The 18,712-nt window shown below is 37.6% G+C and overlaps 1 protein-coding gene across 1 annotated transcript in view; it reads left to right on the top strand.

Moving 5' to 3' along the window:
• Nucleotides 1-18,712, top strand: part of LOC124784954 (vesicle transport protein SFT2B) — a 69,765-nt gene that overhangs the window by 40,544 nt on the left and 10,509 nt on the right. Inside the window, exon 3 of the mRNA XM_047254184.1 lies at nucleotides 10,715-10,832. Coding sequence (XP_047110140.1) covers nucleotides 10,715-10,832 — 118 coding nt within the window. The remainder of the gene's footprint in view (nucleotides 1-10,714; nucleotides 10,833-18,712) is intronic.

Here is an 18,712-nt window from a genome sequence, read left to right as displayed (position 1 = left end):
GCTTTGTGAAGCAGCCCATGTTAACCTTGGCCTTCATTCACTTCCTAAGGGCACTACTCCAGCCTTGGTCTGTCGCCTTCAGTTTCATGACCACCTCATGGAACTTAGCAATAGTACTATTATATACACGGATGGCTCTCAGACTGACCGTGAGGTCAAGTGTGCCTTCGTCATTGGCACCCGTGTCTTTTGATATCTGCTTCCGGCACACTCCTCAGTATTTAGAGCCAAGCTTTTCGTGCCTTGTATTAGGCCACGGAGTGCATCCAGCAACACAGCCTTCCCAATTGTGTCCTCTGCTCAGACTCACTCAGTGCCCTCCAGACTCTGTGCTGGAATTTTACCATTCCTGAATGTTTTGCTTAGAAGAAAAGCCATTTGTACACTGGGACATAGTGTCTATTGTAAACCAACTCACACACAGCTATATTTGCAGGCAACAAGTTGTCATCACCATGCCCAATGCAGTCACTCTTTGGTGCATAGAGCACACTAAGAACAGTATTCCAACAGAGTGGCTATACAGATACACAGACATGCCGTGCATTCCATTCTAAGCAAATAAATGAAGATGCGAAGAAACCCACTGCGACAGTGTTCATGCCCTATTTTGAGGGCATGTCATCAAGGCTAGAAAGAATCTTCTAAAGTCATGACGTCAGTTGTGTTTTCAGTAAAATTGAGGAATTTATTGTGCTCAGTCAAAGACGACCTTGGCCTTAGGAAACATGGCGTGTATAAGATCCTCCGCCAATGTGGAAAATCTTATATTGGGCAGACAAGCCAAACTGTGCAAGAACGTTGCATTGAACATCATTGTTGTACGTGCCTGGGGCAACCTGATAAATCAGGGGTAGCAGAGCATTGGCTGGACACAGGGCATCACATGTTTTATGAAAAGACTGAAATTGTATTCCCAGCCTCATCTTTCTGGAATGATATTGTTTAGGAGTCCATAAATATACGTACAGCGAACAATCTTATCGACAGGGATGCAGGTTTTCCGCTAAGTGCCACATAGAATCCAGCAGTGACTATCATCAAATCAAAACGGGAAAAACAATAACTTCAGATTCATGACTTGATGCAATGTAACACTGAGATTTAATTCAACTTTTAACCACAGAAGCATCCGGCAGCACAGTCATTGCCCACAGCACACATGTGGAATGCCTTTCTGTGGCTCCCATCAGGAGACACTAGGAGCACCACTTCCCTCAGATTGTGAGCGTCTTCCTGTGCTTGCGTGTTGCCTGCCCCTGGCCCGATAAATTTTGATGCCACCAGTGATTATAATCAGTCACATCTTGCAGCAATGACAGTAGCAACTACCACCACCTGAAGATGTTGAGCAGTTGAATCACTGAAATATTGTGGAATTAACACAATATGATCCAACAGCAAACCCAAGAACTTTATTTGCAACAGGTCTGTCGGGAAAGCCTGAAAAGTCACATCTGTAGGTGTTACTAAGTGCTGTTCTTGATCATTCCAATTTACTAGCAGCTAACCTCTACCATACATTGAGTCTTTGTTTTTGATTTCTCAGCAGTTAAATATATGTAGATGTGCCAGTTTAATTTTTAATGTGTATATAACCACAAATATTTAGTGTTTCATTCTGCTGTATGTCTTCCCCTCCAATTTTAAGTCACTTTGAGATGACAGTGGCATAAAAAAAACTGATAGCATGTTTCTGAGGATTTATTTCCATTAAGTTTTCATGTGACCACAGTACAAGGTGGTGATCATTTTATTGGATAACTCCTCCCTTTTATTGTTTGTTAATGTAATCCAAGTAACAAGCTTGTATGAGTATAGCACAGTTTTTGCTTTTCCTGCTGTACTTACTTATGGGGAGAGGTCATTGATGAAAACATTAAGTAATGTTGGGCTGGTCACAACAACTCTCTTCTTGGATTTATTATATTTACTTAATGTATTATTTATTTTAGTTGCATGTAATCTTTTTAGTGTGAAACCATATAGCCAGTGCAACATTTTCCCAGAAATGTTTAAGTTACTTAATTTTTCTAGCAATTTTACTCTCCATGTATCATCAGACACCTAGTTTTCTTGTTACAGTTTTAAAATTTGATTGATGCTTCAACAGAATTTTCTAAAGCCTTGTTGATTCACAGAAAGAAGATTCTCTGTTTTAAGGCACCACATGAATGTAGGTCTGTAACTGTCCCAAGTATCTGCTGATTTTGTTTAGTACAGCGGACTTTATCAAATATTGAATGTGGCAGACTGTGATTCTTGGTTTCACTTTTACAATAATTCTGGAGGAAATACAAGTAAATAAAAGCTGCATGTAAGCTCCATGAGCCACCATATGGACCATGATGGAGAGAACCTTATGTGTGCATAAGCTGTGTACGAGTGATTATGTGAAAGTGTGTCTGCTCTCATATGTCAACAAAGGCTATAGCCAAAAATTTAATTATGGGAGTGTGATTGTCTTATCGATGTACCTGTCTGTGGCTCAGCAAACATCTTCACGGTGAGTTGCTACCTATGCTCATTAGTATTGATTCTCAGAGTATTCGCACAAGTTACCTGTTGCTTGGATTGATCACTGCAGTCTCATTTCATCATCATGGTGTCTGTGACACGTGAATAGCTGGCCACACGAGTGGACTTCCACGATGGGCCAAAAGTGCAGGCCATTTCAATGGGTATCTCTAATGGATTGGGCCTGCCAATCTGAAACCCCTCGTTTCCAAATAATGTACAGGCACTGTCCATCGGATCTAATCTCACCGATCTGCCTGCAGGTCAGGTGTGTTTGTGTCTGGCGTAATGCGGTGGGTTTTCATCATGGACCCAAGACTGCAATGCTCCTCGGCAGCCCAGAGGCCACGAGTGATGGATTTCAGGAATTGTAACTTGTCTCACTGCAAGTACGTTGTACAGTGCAGTATTTTGTAGACATTTTATTTATTCTAGTACATTTTGAAAGTAGTTCATACATTAGAAAGTATGGACGAGAAGAAGAAAATATGGCAGTCACTGGCGGTTTGTACGCTATGTACTCGTATATTTCTTGAAAGAAAAAAATCACACAATACATGCAAAATGAAATGATCATGTGGCATTGATGGTCAGGAGGCCTCATCCAGGGAATTTCGGCTGCCAAGTTGCAAGTATTTGTTCAGGTGGCACCACATTGGCCAATTTGCAGGTCGGTGATCATGAAATGATGATAACACAACACCCAGTCCATGAGTGGAAAAAATCTCCAATCCAGGCGGAAATCAAAAGCGGGCCTGCTGCATGGTAGGCAAACATATTACCACTCAGTTAAGCAGGCAGACACACAATATCACTAAAATAATAGACAGAACACAGTGGGTAATAACTGACAATAACGAACATAGTAGAACGAACATTTTATTGGCAGTCACCTATAATGTTGGTTCACACAACTTTCCCCACCTTATACACTTCTTTCAAGAGGCCAAATTTTCTCTGAGGTAATTTCTGAAATCAATGAAGGTATTTTAAATCTGTCTTGTGACTCCAAGGAAATGTGTACTTTTGTCACCAAATATGTTTAGTTCTATTGAAATAAAATATCAGTGACCGTAATGAAACACACATTCCATTTGGCTTGCTTTCTCCATCTAAATTCAGGTCATTACAAAAGAGTTTCATGTTGACTTTTGCTCAAACATTTAGAAATAAAGAACTCCCTACATTACTTTGTCAACTTATGTCTTTACTTACCCTTGAGATCAAAATTTGTCAGGAAAAAATGCTAAGACTTAGTCTGGAAATCTCAGGGAATTTCACTCGGGGGAATTTCACTCAGGGAAAGTTGTGACAACCCTGAAAATTTAAAACTTCAGCATTCCTCTTCCTGTCTTCTGGTGTGGCAACTGGTTGATGAATGAGTATATAGGAGCCCTTACCCGTTTAGTGAGTGTTTGTAATACCACTATTTTCTCGGGTTCTTGTCAGGATCTTGCGCTAATGTATGACGGTGGAAGTTTTTGTATGCTTAGCACATTGTTCTTTTTGTAGACACATGCATATATTTGTACATTTGATGTTATGAGTTAAAGTTTTGTGTTGTGATGTATGAGGATAATTTCAGTGTATCACTTCATATTGAAATGATATGTATTCAGAGCTTCTGCTGGGAAAGATACTTGCAGCACATTAAGGGATAGGTGTACAGACATTGTTTTAATGAAGATCTTAATCTGCCTTTTGTTGTTTTAAAAAAATCTTGCCATATACATGACAAATTTAAAATGATATTGGATTGCAAATGAAGGATGAAGGGAAACACTGAATAATGGTTATGAGCTGCATATGCAGAAGGCAGAGGCAGCAAGATAGAGCCTTAGCAAAGCTAACAAACCTGGAGAAACTTCTTCATTGTGTAACCCATGTGGTCATATCTTCTACATAAATCTAATATCAGAGAATAGAGCTAATGAAGATAAGACACATTTCATAATTAAACCAGCAGCTCCAGTGTTGTTGAAGAAGGAAATGCTGTAGTTTCAAAAATATTTTACTATGGACGATATTAAGAAAATACCTCAATCAACTTTTCTTTGGGTTCTGGTTCTTGTTCCAGTGGGCCTTCGTTCTTTCCGAGAAGGCTTGTTTACGTTCTGCTGACTATTTTGGTAGACACTGTTTCTGTTGGTTTTTGTAATGTAAGTTCTCATTTGCCTACTTTGTGTCTGAAGGATCCCTTTCTAAAATGTCGTTTGGCCTTTTGTTTGCATTTTTGAGGTCCTTTCAAATTTCATCCAGCCAAAGTGTTGAGCTCTTAAGTAGTGTTACATAGTCTATTATCCTTTTTGTCATTCACTTTTCTGGTAGTCTGTTGAGATGACCAACGAATTTCATTCACCTTTTCTTAATGTCAGTTTTGATATTTGAAAACTTCTCTGTTGTTTTGATTGATTGTTTTCTGTAACTGTCTTGGGTATGTCTTGCTTCTAAAATTTTCCTAATGATCTTTCTCTTCTTTTTTGATTTCTCCAAGTTTGTGTGTCATGTTGCGTGTCAGTGTTTTGTTTGCATAGAAGACTGTCAGTTTTGTGACTGTGTTGTAGTACTGAATTCTTCTGTCTTGACATGAATTTTTTGTTGAGGGTTTGGACTAATCGTGATGCTTTCATGACTTTTTGGAGGCCATGTTGCTGTCAATTTTTTTCATGGCCTTGTCAGGTTGATGAATTCTTAGGTATATTTAAGGGGTCATGTTGATCTCACCATACTTTGTTTCCAGGCTCTTCATTTCTGTCTTTGAACATAAGAATTCAGTTTCCTTGAATAAGATTTGTAACCCTACTTTTTGTACACATTCTTTAAGTATTTTGAGCTGTTTGATGGCAGTCTCTTTGTCGTCTGTAAGTATCACCAGGTCATTTGCAAACACTAAATACTGTACGTAGAGGTTGTTTCTGGGAAATCCCAGTAAGATTGTCTTCCAAAACCTTGTCTAGGATGATATTGTACAAATTAGGAGAGGGGTCCATCTCTCTGCCTCACACCTGTTTGAATGTCAAAGAGCTCTGAGATTCTCTCCATAAATTTTAATTTATATTTCATGTCAGTTGGTGTTTGTTTTATGAGTTTTATGATTTGTATTATTGTTGTTGTTGCTGCTGCTGCTGCTGCCATATTATTACCAGTTTTACAATATGTTTCCATTTTCTGCAAACCAAAGGCTATACATAAAATTTAATTTTCATTCTCTGGTTGTGCCTATCTGCCCATAATTTTCTTCAGTATTGCTTCTAATTAGTGCCTGAATTTCTTATTTCCATGTGGCAGTCATCTTCCTCTTTTCTCCAAGCCTGGTGATTCTCTGTCAATGATCCTTCATGGCAATCTCCCCTTTGACATCCTATTCATGTGTCCACACATAATGAGAGCTTTTTTTCTCTTTTGCCCCCATCCATAAAATCAATAATCGATCTTGATAACCACATTCACCCTGATGACTTCATTTCTGACCCCTTCCCACCTGGATATATTTGCAGACCATCTTCAGAAGTCCATCTCACTTATCATCAGCCTTTCCATTAATTGAAATGTAACTGTCCGTACTTCTGACTCATACATCATAATTCTTCTAATTTATTTTGAAGATTTTGTTCTTTCTTTTGTGCCCCCCTTAATACGTTGATCCCATTAGGTACCATTAAATGTTTCATTAATTAACTTTCCAGCATTTATTCTTGAATTAATTTCCTTATCTTATGTAACATCATGTAAGTTTGGGATGCGCTGACCCCATTGCCCAGAGGGCAACCACAACAATCGGCCTCCTGAGTATTGGCACTAAATCATGAATCTCACTCTTGTGAGGAAATGTGTGTCAGGCACTGATTATCTAATGCACAGTGAAATATTAACACAAAGATCCATGATAGGCCTAGTGACTCAGTGGTAGCATATCATCATCTCATTCAACAATCAAATGAGCCTCAGTTTCAAACCAATACTGAAGGTGATAAAAACCTATGAGCTGATCTGTCAGGTAAGATGATCAACATGGTTCTCATGGAAAACAGATTTGTCTGAACAAAAATGTAAGAACTGCCACTGTTATTGTCATAGCTGTAGAAAGGGATGCAAGAATTCAGGAGATCATATACATGATGACAGAGCGGAACATGGGACTGAGTGTAGTAAGAACAAAGTGGAATGATAATAAGATGCTGGTAAAAGGGTATAAAATGTGGTGGTCAGGAAGAGACAGGAGAAGATAAGTCTCATTAACAATGGCTAAAGAACTGGTGAAGGAGGTACTTAATGTGGAATGAAGATGATGGAAGGAAATATCCTTGATGTAATCCAGGTTTATGCTCCTCAAATGTGATGGGGTCACACATGAAAAGGTAACGTTTATCACTAAACTGGGGGATTCTGTAACCTCTAACAAGACAATGATTATAGGAGACTTTAATGCTTGAGTTGGGAATGATAGAGGAGGATATCACCAATCATAGGAGGCTACAGAGTTCACAGAAATGTGGACAAGTATTTGCTAGACACATGTCTGAGAAAAAGGCTCATTGGTAATGGATCGTGTAAGAAGAGACACAGTAACATGTTTACCAAATATAGAAATTCATAATAGGCAGTAGAACAACTGATGAAATCAGAAACATGCCTGACAGAAGTAAGAGGTACCAAGTATTATCTAGACAGTGACAACAGATTGTTGTTAGGTACATACAATAAATTCAGAAAGGATAAAAATGGAAGCTGGAAACTGAAAGATAAAGGAATCAAAAAATATAATGGAAAAAAAATTTAAATACCACTTACCAAAGATTAGAGGAGGGCTGCAGAGAAAGAATGGAGGTGGTTCAAACAGGCCTTAGTCAAGGCAGCAGAAGAAACATGTAAAAGGACATCACAAAAGTCGCACACAAAGAAATTTCCTCATGGGATAATTGCAGAACTAGTCGAGAAGAAGACTAACGAACAGATAGTGATTCAAAACAAAATGGAAAGTAATGGAAACAGATTGAAATCACTGAGTATAGCAAAGAGAAAAATGATAGCTTTGGCTAAGATGTCTCAGGGAAAAAGTCACGGAAGAAATAGAAGAGAATTTTAAGTATGACAAGAATGTACTATGTAAAAGAAAGAAGCAAAAAGAAAATACCTCAAAAGTTGTCAACAAACAAAGAAAATCTGTATGGAAGGAAGTAGTAGTCTTGAAAGAATGGAAAAAATAATTCCAAAATATATAAAAACAGGACAAAACAAATAAATATAATAAAATAGAGGAAAACAAAAGAAACAAAACCATTACAGGAGAAAAAATGAATAAATGACATGGTGATAGAGAAAGAGATGATCTGCAGATCTTGGATGTAGAGAGAACCGTATTAGAAATGGAAAAATTGCAAGCTTATGGAGTAAATTACATCACAGTGGAAATGTTCAAAGCTGCAGGGCCTATTGGAATTCAGTGGCTGTATATGATAATGAAGACAGTATGGACCAATGGAGTTTCCTGATAATTGGACAAAGGCAATTATTATATCTATTTTTAAGAAGAGCAACAAGGTATTCTGTGAAAACTACAGAGGAATAGCATTACTATGCCGCCATATTAAGATTTAGGAAAAGATAATTTTACACGAAACTTGGGACCAAGATAGAATCACAATTAAGAGAACAAGAAGAAGACATTTATCATGCTGTGAAAAGAGAATCCATTCCTGTTTCATAGAATGCAGTCAGTCGAGATGGATCCAGAACCACGCAACCACACCCACCCCTGCACTTCCTCATCTGACTGCAACCAACGCCCTCATGTCTGTCTTTGGATCACCACTGCTGTGAAAATCACCTGGCTGATGATCTGGGCTGTAGGAAGGATGTTGCAGTGTTTCCCACCCAAATTTCTGAAGGGGAGCTTTCGTCCCATTGGCAGTTTGGGGGTGAGCATTATTGTGGATCAGGATAATTCTGTCTGACAGCACTTCTGATTGTTTTGACTTTTTTGCATCACATTTTCTCAAAATGTCTTCATAGTGCTGTGCATTGACTATAGTTCCATGGTAGACGAACTCGAGAAGCAGTTCAAGAAAGAAGTCGTCATGACCTTATATGGTGCCACAGTTTCGAGCCTGAGGGCAAGCGGCAAAGCCAGCGAAAACATCCCACATCTCCCCTGCCATAGGAATCCACAACTGTTTACACAAGTCCAGTTAGTTGCACAGTGGGTATGAAAGAGAATCAGTTGTTGGGAGTGAGACAGGGTTGTAGCCTACCCCAATGTTGTTCAGTCCGTATGTTGAACAATCTGTGAAGGAAAATAAGGATACATTTGGTAAGGGAATTACAGTTCAGGGAGAAAAAAATGAAAACTTTCCACTGCACTGATGACATTGTAATGATGTAAGAGACATCAAAGGACGTGGAAGAGCAGTTGAATGAAATGGATGGTGTATTGAAAGAAGGATATAAGCTGAACATTAACAAAAACGATACAGGAGTAATGCAATGTACTCGAATTAAATCAGGCGATGCCGAGGGAATTAGATTAAGGAATGAAACACTAAAAATAGTAGATGAGTCATGCTATTTAGGCAGCAAAATAACTGATGATGGCCGAAGTAGAGAAGCTGCGAAATATAGATTGGCAATGGCAAGAAAAGCATTTGTAAAGAAGAGAATTTGTTAACATCAAATATAAATTTAAGTGTTGTGAAGTCTCTTTTTTTTTCTGAAGGCATTTGTCTAAAGTGTAGCATTGTCTGACAGTGAAATGTGGGTGATAAAAAGTTCAGACAAGATGAGAACAGAAGCTACTGAAATGTTATGCTACAGAGGAATGCTGAAGATTTGATGGGTAGATCACATAACTAATGAGGTGGTACTGAACAGATTTTGGGAGAAAAGAAATTAGTGGCATAAGTTAACTAATAGAAGGGGTCAGTTCATAGAACAAGTTCAGAGACTTCATGAAATCGTCAGACTAGTATTGAAGGCTAGTGTGAGAGGGGTGGAACTTGTAGAAATTTTAGAGGGAGACCAAGAGATGAGTACAGTAAACAGGTTCAAATGGATGTGGTTGCAGTAGTTAGTCAAAGATGGAGGGTTGCACAAGATATAGTAACATAGAGAGCTGTGTCAACCAGTCTTTGGACTGAAAACAATAACAATAATTATATTCTAACAAATCTAATAATATGATGATTTCAATTGTGTTATTTGGATTATTTACAATGAACAAAGAAATTTACATAAGTGAGTGCTTCTGAACACAAGGACATTGAATTAAACCTTCATCCTTTCTTACTCTAAAATTAGTGCATGCTAGAAATAAGTGGTGATAATAAATACAACTGTAGTAAGAAAGAAACTCGAGACAGATAACTGAAAAACATGTATAATTCAAAATACTCAAACCAGAAACTAATATTTACTGTATTCACAAAACACGCTGCGCCTCATATTTGAAAGCCCACAGCTTTACACACACATTACTTGCAAAAAACTGGCAACTTATATACAAAATTACATTTAAAATTCTGTATTTCATGTCAGTAGCTTTCAGTTCATGTTTGGGAGATAATCATCCAGTTTCTCCCGTGTGTGTGTGTGTGTGTGTGTGTGTGTGTGTGTGTGTGTGTGTGTGTGTGTGTCAGACTGTCTCCCTCCCTTCTCCCCTCTCCCCCATGTGCGTGCCACTCCATGATAGCAAATTTGCAAGACAAATAATCAACACCTGGATAACTAAGTCAATCAGTAATTGTTGAGGTATTGTCTTTTCCCAATTTTTGTTTATATAATATCTAACTTTTGGACTTTTAAAATTTCTTACCTTGCATGAAGCTAACAGGGAAAAGAAAGGAAGCTTTTATTTCCATTTGGCTCTTTTATATCTTTAAAGTTTTTTGTTTTGACCTTTGATTTCCAAGTTAAAATGTATAACACAATGTGATAATGGTTGTTGTTATTGATGTGCTATGAAAACTTTGAGAAAAACTAAAGCCTCAGTCTCAATTTCCTCAATCTTATTTTCTTTATATTTAAACATATGACAAATTAGAAATAATTGTCAGATATTTATGCCTGTTATTATCAGAATACAAAATTCATGCAACATATATGTATACTTAAGAATGTAATAATGATTGGAAACAATCATACCAAAGTACATTGATATTTTTGTGGAAAGAATCAGTGTGCTTAAGTGCCTTTCTTCTTTTAGCACGTGTTTCCTAATGGGGCCTGTCAACCAAATTAAGAAAATGTTTGCCCCGACAAGAGTAATTGCAACAATTATGGTTATCGTGATGTTTGGGCTCACTCTTTTTGCTGCCATTTGGGTGAGTATAATTTCAATCAATTTATATCCCTTGTTCACTAATTCAGGGAGTTTTTTAAAGAAAATATTTTTTTCTTTTTCTGTTTAATGTACCTTAATTATGTATTTTAGTTGATAACACAACTTGTTTATCCTAATCTTAAATTGGATAATAATTGGAGGGGGGGGTCGTAAAGTTTCTAGCCTAACAAATAAACAATAACAGAAATTTCAGAATATCAATTTATTTTTCAACATAGTACCCGTGTACACTAATACACTTGCCGGCACACTCGGATAACTCCTGCAGACCAATCAAATAAAAGGTCTTATGATTTCAACCAAGCATTCACAACATCAATCACTGCATCTTCATTGTCAAATCGTTGTCCTTGATAATTTTTTGGGTTTGGGAAAAGAAAAAAATCTGATGGAGCCAAATCTGGAGAATATGGCAGACGACATAACAATTAGAGCCCACAGTCATGCGGAGTTTCCAGTGTTGTGAGGGTTTTCTGCGCTGTGCGTTGTCCTGATGCAAAAGAACTCTGCACACCAATTTTTCTGCACCATTTTTTTCTTTCTCTTTTCTCTCAAATGGTGCAGGAGGGTGCAATAGTATAGTGCATTAATGGGTACACCCTTTTGCAAGTAATCCATCGTAATTACCTCTCTGCATCCCAGAAGACCAATGCCATTATCTTACCAACTGTTTTTTGCACTCAGAATTTTTTTGGGGTAGGAGATGGAGGTGGTTTCCATTCTTGTTTTGTTTGGGATAAAAGTGGTGAACCCACATTTCGTCCATTGTCACATACCCTGCAAGAAAGCCTACTTAATCCGCTTAAAGTTGACAGACTATTTCTTCACAACAATGCACATGCTCCTGTTTCTGATCTGCATTCAAGTCTTTTGGGACCCTTTGAGATGAAACTTTCTGCACCCTCAAAATGTCCGCAACAGTGTCTTGTACACGCTCGTGGGAGATTCCAAATGTGGTTTCAGTGTGCTGCAACATTGTTCGACGATCCTGCAAAATCTTACCATGAATGGCAGTTGCTCTTTCATCAGTGGCAACGGTGACAGGCCTTCCACTCCTTGGCACATTTTCCACACTCGTTCTTTCATGTTTGAAGTTGGACACCCAGTTTTTCACTGTTGCATAAGACAGAGCACTGTCCTTAGGTGTATTCCACATGTCCTCCACATTATCCTTGTGTGTCACTCCTTCAAATTAAGATATTCAATCACAGCATGGTTCTTGATTCGATAATTGCCATTTTGCTTACACTACGCATCCTAGTGATTCACACACGCATTAAAAATGGAATCTCTTCAATTCAGACTTACAGGTAAACAACACACATTTAGCTTCAATATAAATAAATATAAAAAATAAATTTTTATAACACTGGTCAAAGTTGAATTGCATGAATCTGAAAACCTATTCGATCAATCAGAGTAAGGCTTCCAAAAATACATTTCTTCTGAATTCTCTTGCTCCATCTTACCACGTAAATATAGAACATTTTCAAACATACTTTAAAAATGGAAACTCTTCAGTTCAGATTTACAGGTAAGCAATGCACAAATAGGTTCAATATAAACAAATAAATTTCTTATACACTGGCCGAAGTGAATCACATAATTCTAGAAACATATATCCTCAGTCAGGGAAACCTCTTGGAATATTCAAGGTACTGACATGTAAAAATAATACAATACCATTTAACAATTGAGCATTACATCAATATTAAAACTATTACATTAAAAACCCAGCTTCTTCTTCTTCGTCTTCTTCGTTGGCTCTACAGTCCTTGAAGAACCTTGGCCTCCTGTATCACCTGCCTCCATTCTTCTGTCCATCGCCTTCCGTCTCCAATTTCTTATTCCCATCGCCTTCAGTTCTTCTTCCATATCGTCCAGCCACCTTTTCCTGGGTCTACCTCTTCTTCTTCTCCCGTCAGGTTTTGCCATGAAAACTTTCTTGACACCCGGAGTTTCTGGCATTCTCTGTACATGTCCTGCCCATCTTAGTCTTCCCTGCTTAATTTTAAAAACAATATCCGTCTGTCCAAATGGAGTTTGTAGTTCTACATTTGTCCTTACTCTCCAGCCATCTTCCCCTCTCACTGCTCCAAAAATCCTTCTCAGTATCCTTCTTTCCCATCTCAATATCCAGTTGTCCCCCTTTAATGTCAATACCCAGCCTTCTGATCCATGTATTACTCTAGGTCTAATAAGGTCGTGTATATTTTGGTTTTTGTATTCCTACTAACATTCCTGGAATTATATTTAAATATTTTACTCTTTCATAATCTTTCCCATTCATTACTATTGAATTCTTTTGTCCATTTATATTGGGCTCCCCCATCACCATATACATTGTTTTTTTATGTTTACTTCTAAACCTACTTCTTTTGCTGCTTCCTCTAACATATTGTAGTTCCCCTTTAGTGCCCTTACATTCCTTGCCATTAATGCTACGTCATCCGCATATGCTACCACTTTAACTTGCCGATTAAGTATTGTTCCTCTTGGGTTTATTGGCATTTACCAAATCCCCTTTCTAAAACTAAATTAAATAGCATTGTAGAGGTCATTTCTCCATGTCGTAGCCCCCTCTGTACTTGGAATTCACCAGACAGTTCTTGCTCTGCTCTTACTTTACACACTGTTCATTGTCATTTCTGTCAAATTGACCAGTTTTAGTGGGATTCTAAATTCTTTCATGATCTGTATAATTTTCTTCCTGTGTAGGCTGTTGTACACTTGCTTAAAATCAATGTACAACTGATGTAGTTGCTTGTCATACTCATAAAACTTCTCTATCACTTGTCTTTATAAAAATATCTGATCCATCGTGGATCTGTTCCACCTACATCCAGCCTGATAGTCCCCCAATAACCCTTCCATCATCCCTTCAAGTCTGGGGGCTAAAATTTTACTAAATATCTTATATGTTCCATCTAAGAGAGTGATTCCATGATAATTGCTACATTCTGACTTGTCACCTTTTTTATGTAATGGGCAGATGTTCTGGTCCTTAGGCATTACCTCCTTTATCCAGATTTTCTTTATCACTTCACAGACTGCCTCCTCCATTTTCTTTCCCCCATATTTTAATAATTTGGCCTCTGTGCCATCTTCTCCTGCTGTTTTATTATTTTTTAGGGTCTTGATAGCATACTTCACTTCCTCTAGCTCTGGTACTACTTCCTCTTCTCGATACCTTACATCTATCTCTGATTCCAATTCTGAGTCCTGTTCCCTTTCATTCTCAATCACGGTTCCTTCTACCAGGGGACACCGCCTTACCGTAGGCACCTTCAGTGCTGGGCGGGAGGGTTTGCGCGCTCTGACGAAGTCGAGAGCTGTGCCAGCGATAGCGTAGCTACTGGCACGGTCACCCATGCTGGATTGGTCTCGATGGAGGAGTCAAAGAGTGTCCCACAACGTAGGGTGGGGCTAGGGAAACCAACCTCCTAGGGGAGTAAACCCTAAAAAAATCCAGGTCCTCCAAGTCTGGGGTTGGGCATGAGGCTAACAACCCCACCCCAGAAAAAAGTGCTGTTGCAGATACTATGCATATCCCTCAGAACGGAAAGGATTGCCTGTTGACGACCCGCCTGGCAAGCTACAAGAAATTGGGAATGAACTATATAAGTATCAAGTGAAAATAGCAGAAATAAAAGAAACCAGATGGAAAGGGCAAGGAATGATAGCGTTGGGATTAATGATGTATAGCGATGGAGATACAGGCCAAGGCACTGGTCTCCTTCTGTACAGGTGTATGAAGGCTAATGTAATTGGTTTTACGGCAATAAGTGGCAGAATGTGTTCTGTAAGGATAAGGGCAAATTTTTTTAACATTACAATAGCTAATGTCTACGCCCCTAAGGAATAAGATTAAGAATAGGAATCTTTATTAGCCGTTAAGTATTTTCTTATACAGTGGGCTTCGTCAATAAGTTCAATTACAGTATAAAGATGGTTATATTCTCATAACAATGTATATATAAATCATATGAATGTTAGTGTAGTACAATAGCACACATTTGGAATTTTATATATTGTTAATTTTACAATAAAAAAAGAAAACATTATACAGATTTATATTAAGCAGGGAGTATTCACGTTGATGACACTGTCATTATCATATACATGTTGATGACACTATGTCATTATCCTAAGCTATTGATACAAATTTAGGTCCTACTACAGGCAGAGGTACCTTTCTCTATGTTAAAACAGCAAATCTGCCATATTACAATCTTTAAATTCATCAACTGAGTAAAATGCGTTACCTTTGAGCCATTGACCCAATGTTGTCTTAAATTTACTTTTAGATATTGTTTGTACAATTTTAGGGAGCATATTAAACAGTTCGAGGCCTACATATTTATAACTATTATGTATCTTAGACAGTCTAGAGTATAGCAGATCAATTGTGTGGTTTTGTCTTGTATTGTGGATGTGGACAGATGACCTAAGGGGATATTGAGCTATGTTTTCTTTTACGTGTAGTAAGCAATAATAGATGTACAAATAAGGAACTGTCATGATGTTAAGTTTTTTGAAATGTTCCCTGCATGTATCCCTAGGAGATAAACCCACTATACATCGAAGAGCTTTTTTTTTTTGCCATCTGAAAATTGATATTGAATTGGGAGAATTTACCCAGAGCAGAATACCATATGAAAGAGGGGGGTGGATATAAGCAAAATATGAATGCAGCAGTAAGTTTTGGCTGACATTACTCCTAAACTTATAAAGTAGGGACATAGCACGTGCAAGTTTAGAACAGACGTATGTGACATGTTTATCCCAGCTAAGTTTCTGGTCAATCATCATTCCTAGCAGTTTAACGGACTTATTTTCTTTGTTTGATACCTTCAAATTAAAGAATATTTCCTCAGTTTTTGTTTCATTTATGAATAGGGGGTTTGCACTAAACCAATGAACCGATTTTTCAAATATTATATTATTTTTTTCTCGTACAGATTCAAGAGTCTGTTCTGAATTGATAAAAGTTCTATCGTCTGCATAGAGGACTGCTTTACAGAGTAAATACTGTGGCATATCATTAACATACACTACAAACAGGAAGGGCCCAAGTATGGAGCCCTGTGGCACACCTCTTTTTATTGTTTGTGGGTTTGACAGCTGCCCATTTACACTAACAAATTGTACTCTGTTGCTTAAGTAGGATTCTAATAATTTCAGGGTGTCCTCTTCCATGCTGTAGTGTCTTAATTTCATGATCAAAGTACTATGAGATACAGTGTCAAATGCTTTACTCAGGTCTAGGAGAGTAGCACAGGAGATTAATATACTTTCAAAGCCATCATATATATCACTAACAATATTTTCAACTGCTTTAACTGTGGATAGTTTAGACCTGAATCCATACTGTGAGTTACTTAACAAGTTATTCCTCTCAAAATAGTAATTCATTTGTTGGTGAACACAGTCTTCGATTATTTTAGATATTATTGGGATTAATGAGATAGGGCGATAGTTACTTGGATTTGATTTATCTCCTTTCTTAAATATGGGAATAGTTACTGCCATTTTCAAACAGTCAGGGAAAATCCCTTGCTGTAATATACGGTTAATGAGAGTGGTTAGAGGGGGCAGAAGATCACTTGATATCTTCTTTATGACAAAGTTTGACAGACCATAGAAGTCCTCTGCTCTGGAACTACTTAGTTTGCCTATTGCTTTGCTAACATCATTTTCAGTTACTGTTGCCCAGCAGAATTTATGGACTACATACTTATTTGAACCTAAAAGAGTTTTAGCATCAAGCATGGCGTTGAGGGGAGACAAATCTTGTTGTAAACTGAAGTTAACAAAGTGTGAGTTTAAGATATCTGGGGCTATGGGTATAGCTAGATGAGTTGTTGGTCTATTTATTTCACTTTTAATTACTTCCCAGGCAGCTTTACAGCTGTTTCTGGATTTAAGAATATAGTTATCATTCGCCCTACATTTTGCCAAACTTATTTCAGATCTATAAATTTTTCTTATTCTAATGTACATAACTTTGTACTCGTTGCTGTTATGAGATCTGTCCTTAAACATAAGAAGCATAATCCTGATGCTGTTGAGGTATGGTGTAAACCAATTATTTAGTCTCTGTGGTTCATGAGCTTGGTTATTATTCTGTCTTTTTACTAATCTGGGACAACACTCATCAAATATTCTTGCAATTTCCTCTATAAATCATTTGCTTGTGTTATTCACACACATATCTTTGTATAAGAGGTCATTCCAGTTAACTGACCTTAATCTAGCTCTAAACTCTCTTACGTTGCATTCATTCATAGGTCTAACATTTTTGTGTTGTTCATCTGGAATGCTGACTGGAACTGTAATCCATAGGCCATCATGGTCAGCTAGGCCTAACTTGACTACTCCAATTTCAACATTATTTTCATGGATATTACTTATTATATTGTCTAAGCTTGCATTATATCTTGTAGGCTTATCATTTAGACAATAGCAATATCCAAGAATTCCAATATGATATGACTGTACCCTGATATTGATATAAATATCACCAAAAATTAAGATTCTTTGGTATTTATATTTAGGCTTAGTTAGTAAGACTAACAGTTGTGGTTTTTTTTTTTTTTTTTTTTTTTTTTTTTTTTTTTTTTTTTTTACGATAAATTCATATTCACTGGAAGATGGTGTGCGATATACAGATGCAACAGTAATATTATGTTTAGGTATAACTGCAACCTCAAAGGTCGTGTCTATACACAGGTCTGTGACATCAATAGCAAAGTATTGTAGATTTAGTGCATTCTTAATATACAGGGTGATTCAAAAAGAATACCTCAACTGTAGGAATTTAAAACTCTGCAACGACAAAAGGCAGAGCTAAGCACTATCTGTCGGCGAATTAAGGGAGCTATAAAGTTTCATTTAGTTGCACATTTGTTCGCCATTTCAGCCAATAAAGTTTTTGGTCCCTTTTTCTTCGAAGGTGCTACTGTAACTGGACTACAGTATCTGGAGATGTTAGAGAATTGGCTGTTCCCTCAGCTCGAACAAGAAGCACAACAATTCATATTTCAGCAGGATGGAGAGCCACCACATTGGCACTTATCTGTCCGTAACTACCTGAACGTCAACTACCCGAGGCGATGGTTCGGCCGCCAGGCAGCCCGTGACAGAGCACTTCATCACTGGTCTACAAGAAGCCCTGATCTTACCCCCTGCGATTTTTTCTTGTGGGGATATGTTAAGGATATGGTGTTTTGGCCACCTCTCCCAGCCACCATTGATGATTTGAAACAAGAAATAACAGCAGCTATCCAAACTGTTACGCCTGATATGCTACAGAGAGTGTGGAACGAGTTGGAGTATCGGGTTGATATTGCTCGTGTGTCTGGAGGGGGCCATATTGAACATCTCTGAACTTTTTTTTGAGTGAAAAAAAAAACCTTTTTAAATACTCTTTGTAATGATGTATAACAGAAGGTTATATTATGTTTCTTTCATTAAATACACATTTTTAAAGTTGTGGTATTCTTTTTGAATCACCCTGTATATTGCAACACCCCCATGTCCAATTGTTGATCTGCAGTAAACTACTAGCTAAGGAGTAACCAAATGGAATATTGAGGTCAATTTCTGATGAATATAGCCAGTGCTCATTTACACTAAGTATACCACAGTTTGAAGTTTCTAACCAGTACTGTAATTCTTCCAACTTCTTTCTTAAAGACTGTATATTAATATGTAAGAACAGAAGACTTCATTTCTCTTGCATACTACCATTGAGCATTCCTCGTCAAACCAGATGAAGATGCAAAGGATATATTTTATGCCAAATTGGAAGAAGAAATTGGTAAAATTCAAAGGCACGATGTGAAAATTATACTTGGG

Source organism: Schistocerca piceifrons, chromosome 1, assembly GCF_021461385.2.
Source record: "Schistocerca piceifrons isolate TAMUIC-IGC-003096 chromosome 1, iqSchPice1.1, whole genome shotgun sequence".
Taxonomy (NCBI): domain Eukaryota; kingdom Metazoa; phylum Arthropoda; class Insecta; order Orthoptera; family Acrididae; genus Schistocerca; species Schistocerca piceifrons.
The sequence above is the reverse complement of the archived record's forward strand: the minus strand, read 5'-3'. Positions and strand labels throughout refer to the sequence as shown.